Here is a 3,622-nt window from a genome sequence, read left to right as displayed (position 1 = left end):
CCAACTTTACTCGCCACGTAAAAGAAGACTCGAGCAATTGGAGAATTGACACCAGAAAATAATAACTATAATATTAAACATAAAAAATAGTATAGAAATAATCCATTTATACAAATAGCAAATTAGTAAACATAACTATCTTACTAACTGCACTAGTTAACCCAAGCAAAAACATCCAATCCATAGAACACAATAAGGACCGAAAAATATTACAATTTTTCATTATCAATTGCCCTAGTTAAACCAAACCAAAAAAAAGGAGAGAGTGACGGAAGGATGATGAAGAGGAGAGAAAAACAAAGAAGGACAAGAAGAAAAAGGTGGTGAAAGATAAAAAGAAAAGGAAAATGACTATATAGTATAACATACTATACTACGTTAATAAAATAAAATAGTATAATATAATCATCAATTATCAACTGCACTAGTAAATCCAAACAAAAGAATAACACACAACCCACAAAATATAATAAGGATCAAAACATATTACAATTTTCCATGGAGGAGGCCGAGAAAGAAAGGTGAGGATGATGTTGTAAATAAAAAAAGTATTGTAACAAACTATACTGTGTCATTGAAATATAATAGTACATAGTATTTACAATATATTATAACCATTTACGTATTGATTGTTCGAGGAGAGAACAAAACGAAAAATATAGAAAATATGAAAGATCTAGAGTTTTGATTGAGTTAAAACTCTAGACAAATCAATTCATATCAAATTATTTAATCTATATATTTAAATATGGGGTATCATTTGAAGTATAAATTAGACTATATTATATGAATTTACGATATAGTATAGAATTTATAATTCAACTTTCTTACTCTAACATGATATATCAAATGTTAAAAAAAATATATATTTGTTTTAAAATTTTTGAAACACATCATAAATTGAAAAAAAAAATCTATATTTTTGTGAGTATTTTATAAATTTTTAAATAATTATTTTTAAAGAAACTAGAAGATAAACAAGATTGGGGGGGGGGGACCCTTTACAACAAAATAAAAAAAAATAAAAAAAAATAAAGAAAAAACAAAACAATTACATATGCTTATACAGAGAGGTATAATTGCAATTAATACATAATAAATATTGTGTATCCTAGCCATTTAGTTGTTAATGTCATTTGGCTAATTAATTTGTTTCATGGTTATACTTGCCTTTTACCCAATATACATTCCCTTTCCCACCCTGTTTCAGTTTTTGTTTTGTTCTCCGCTAAAAAGTATCAAGGAGTTGTATAGTTTTTTACGTTTTATTTTATTAAATTTGGAAATATTACCTTCATCTATTTCTCGTAGATTCATTGGTACACTATATATTTTTCTTATCATAATACCAATTTAAGGAAAGAAAACAAAGGTTTAAAATAAAAATTACCATTTAAGCGTAACTACAGTTTTTGCTTGTTATAATTACCCTTCAATTTGTAAAGAGTGGAAATTAAACAAAGATTCTATCCAAAGTGGGTCATAGTTAATCATTAAATCAACTTCCACAAAGACATAACAGCCAAATACAAAGCAGTTCTTCACATATGCTTTAATTAACCGTGCATAAAGTGAAGAAGCTTTAAAAGGTCAAAGTAAAGATATATATATTCTCTATATTCTCGAAAACACATGCGATGAACTAAACTACTAAAGCCACAAGGCACCAGCTTCCTTGAGCAACCTTTTCAATGACCCATCAAGATGAAGAGTCATGACGGTATTAGCCGTACCAACGAATTTCCCTCCGACAAACACTGCGGGAACTGGAGGGCTGCATCCTAACCGGGCCAAAGACCATTCGATATCTTTACCGTACATTTCTTGATCGATCTCCACAATCGCAGGGCTTACTCCTTGCTCATAAAACAACCGTTTAATTGCATGAGACATGCAGCACGTACTCTTGCTAAATATCACCACTGCACTTTGTGACGCTAGTCTTGCTACCACATCCATTTATATAGTAATATTCTTTTATTATGTATATTGTTCTTGTTATTGCTTGGAAATTTTGTTTTGATGGTTTGTTTTGGAGAAGTGAGTCTTGGAACTCTATATATACAAGTACCTGCATGTTTTCTAAATGAACAGTAGAGGCATTATCGATTAGTGATGGGCCAATGCAAAATATGGAGAATCTTATTTTTGGGAAGTTGGATTGTGGCTGTGGATAAGAGAAGCATATGATAAGATGCTCGAGAGTTGAAAAATCTAAGTAAGATATAGTGTACTTCAGTATAGAGATCAATATGCATATTGTAACTTGTGATGATGCATGAAGAGAAATTCCGATATTACATGTTAAGAGAATGTCAACTTTGCATTGATAATTACTTTTATGCTGCAGGTCGATCACGTAGCTACTCATGTTATGTTATGAGCTACGAAGAAGCATCTATAGGACCATAACCGCATAAGGCTAATTAAATAATCGCCTAAAAAGGCGACCAACTTATATTTTCTTTAGACTCGTGATGAACTATACAAAACAACACTAAACCATTGCTTAATTAGGATTATGTTTTAATGCCAAACTTACATTAGCCCTGTTCGGCGCATCGTCGCAGCGCGTCCAGAGTCAGCAACAAAAAAACAATGTATTTTTGTTGCTTAACACAAGACATGGAGAACAACACGCACGCTAATGTTAATAATATTAGACGCAGCAGCAGTTTCTGAACGAGATCTGATCACTTAAAATTCCAGCGTCAGCCGTGTCTTATTCCGGTGACTCTTTTCAATGTTGCGAGGATATTTTTTAAGCTCACGCCATCCTCTGCACCGTTTAATTTATTGCCGCTCATAGTAATCGCCGCGTCCATTATCCGAACAGGGCTATTCTTCTTAGACTTTTGACCTTGTATATACTACTCCAAGCCATACATTCTCTATAGAATTAAACCTTATGTTATTTCATCATATAGCACTTCCATTAGAAGAATTTTTCAATAGGGTTTACAACTAAAAATTGAGGAAATTTCAAAAAGTAAAAAATTGAGCTAAATGAGTATTACCTGAAGAATCCCTTTGACGCATGTAGACCATCATATGTAGATCTCTCACCATTGGATCAAAATGTGAAAGAAGCGTCGAGCAATTCTGAAAACATTATATTATTGTTTTCAAGCTTTTCCGTGTTCATTTATCAAATTTAATTTTAGTGAAAGAGTATATATACATCCTTTTCTCTTCCAAAAAAATGATCTACTAGATTTTTTTTTTAAAGATCTACTTGATTTTTTCTTTCTTATGTTTTGTAAACTATAGTAAGCTTAGTTTAATTATCTAGCTAAAAATTTGGTGAAATTTTGCAACTGTCAATGCATGCATTGGCCAGCTTGAGAAGAAAAAACTAATATACTTGACTAAATTGGTGAAGATATGTTCGGATATTATACATGTGCAAACATTAAAATGACAAAGTATGGTATTAGATATGGTAAATAGAAAATGAACGACAAATATCATTGTCACTTCTCCACTTAAATATTCTTTTAAATATGTCATTCATCCCTTCTTCCCGGCTTTCTTTTATCTAGTTCAAAAAATTCTTATGGACTTTAATACGTAGACCATAATAATTATGAACTATAATTCTGACATATTATGTTATTCTCAG

General features: G+C 31.1%; 1 protein-coding gene across 1 annotated transcript; it reads right to left on the bottom strand.

Annotated features, from left to right (window-relative positions):
- Nucleotides 1-1,485: 1,485 nt before the first annotated feature.
- LOC106298317 (monothiol glutaredoxin-S10-like) lies at nucleotides 1,486-2,018 on the bottom strand. Its single transcript, XM_013734422.1, has one exon. It carries the CDS (start codon nucleotides 1,957-1,959, stop codon nucleotides 1,651-1,653), a length of 309 nt encoding a protein of 102 aa, XP_013589876.1. The 5' UTR covers nucleotides 1,960-2,018; the 3' UTR covers nucleotides 1,486-1,650.
- Between the last annotated feature and the right edge of the window lie 1,604 nt (nucleotides 2,019-3,622).

Source organism: Brassica oleracea, chromosome C1 (genome assembly GCF_000695525.1).
Source record: "Brassica oleracea var. oleracea cultivar TO1000 chromosome C1, BOL, whole genome shotgun sequence".
In the NCBI taxonomy this organism is placed as follows: domain Eukaryota; kingdom Viridiplantae; phylum Streptophyta; class Magnoliopsida; order Brassicales; family Brassicaceae; genus Brassica; species Brassica oleracea.
The sequence above is the reverse complement of the archived record's forward strand: the minus strand, read 5'-3'. Positions and strand labels throughout refer to the sequence as shown.

Coding starts and splice junctions, on each gene's coding strand:
- LOC106298317 (XM_013734422.1), bottom strand. CDS start 1,959: ATGGATGTGGTAGCAAGACTAGCGTCACAAAGTGCAGTGGTGATATTT.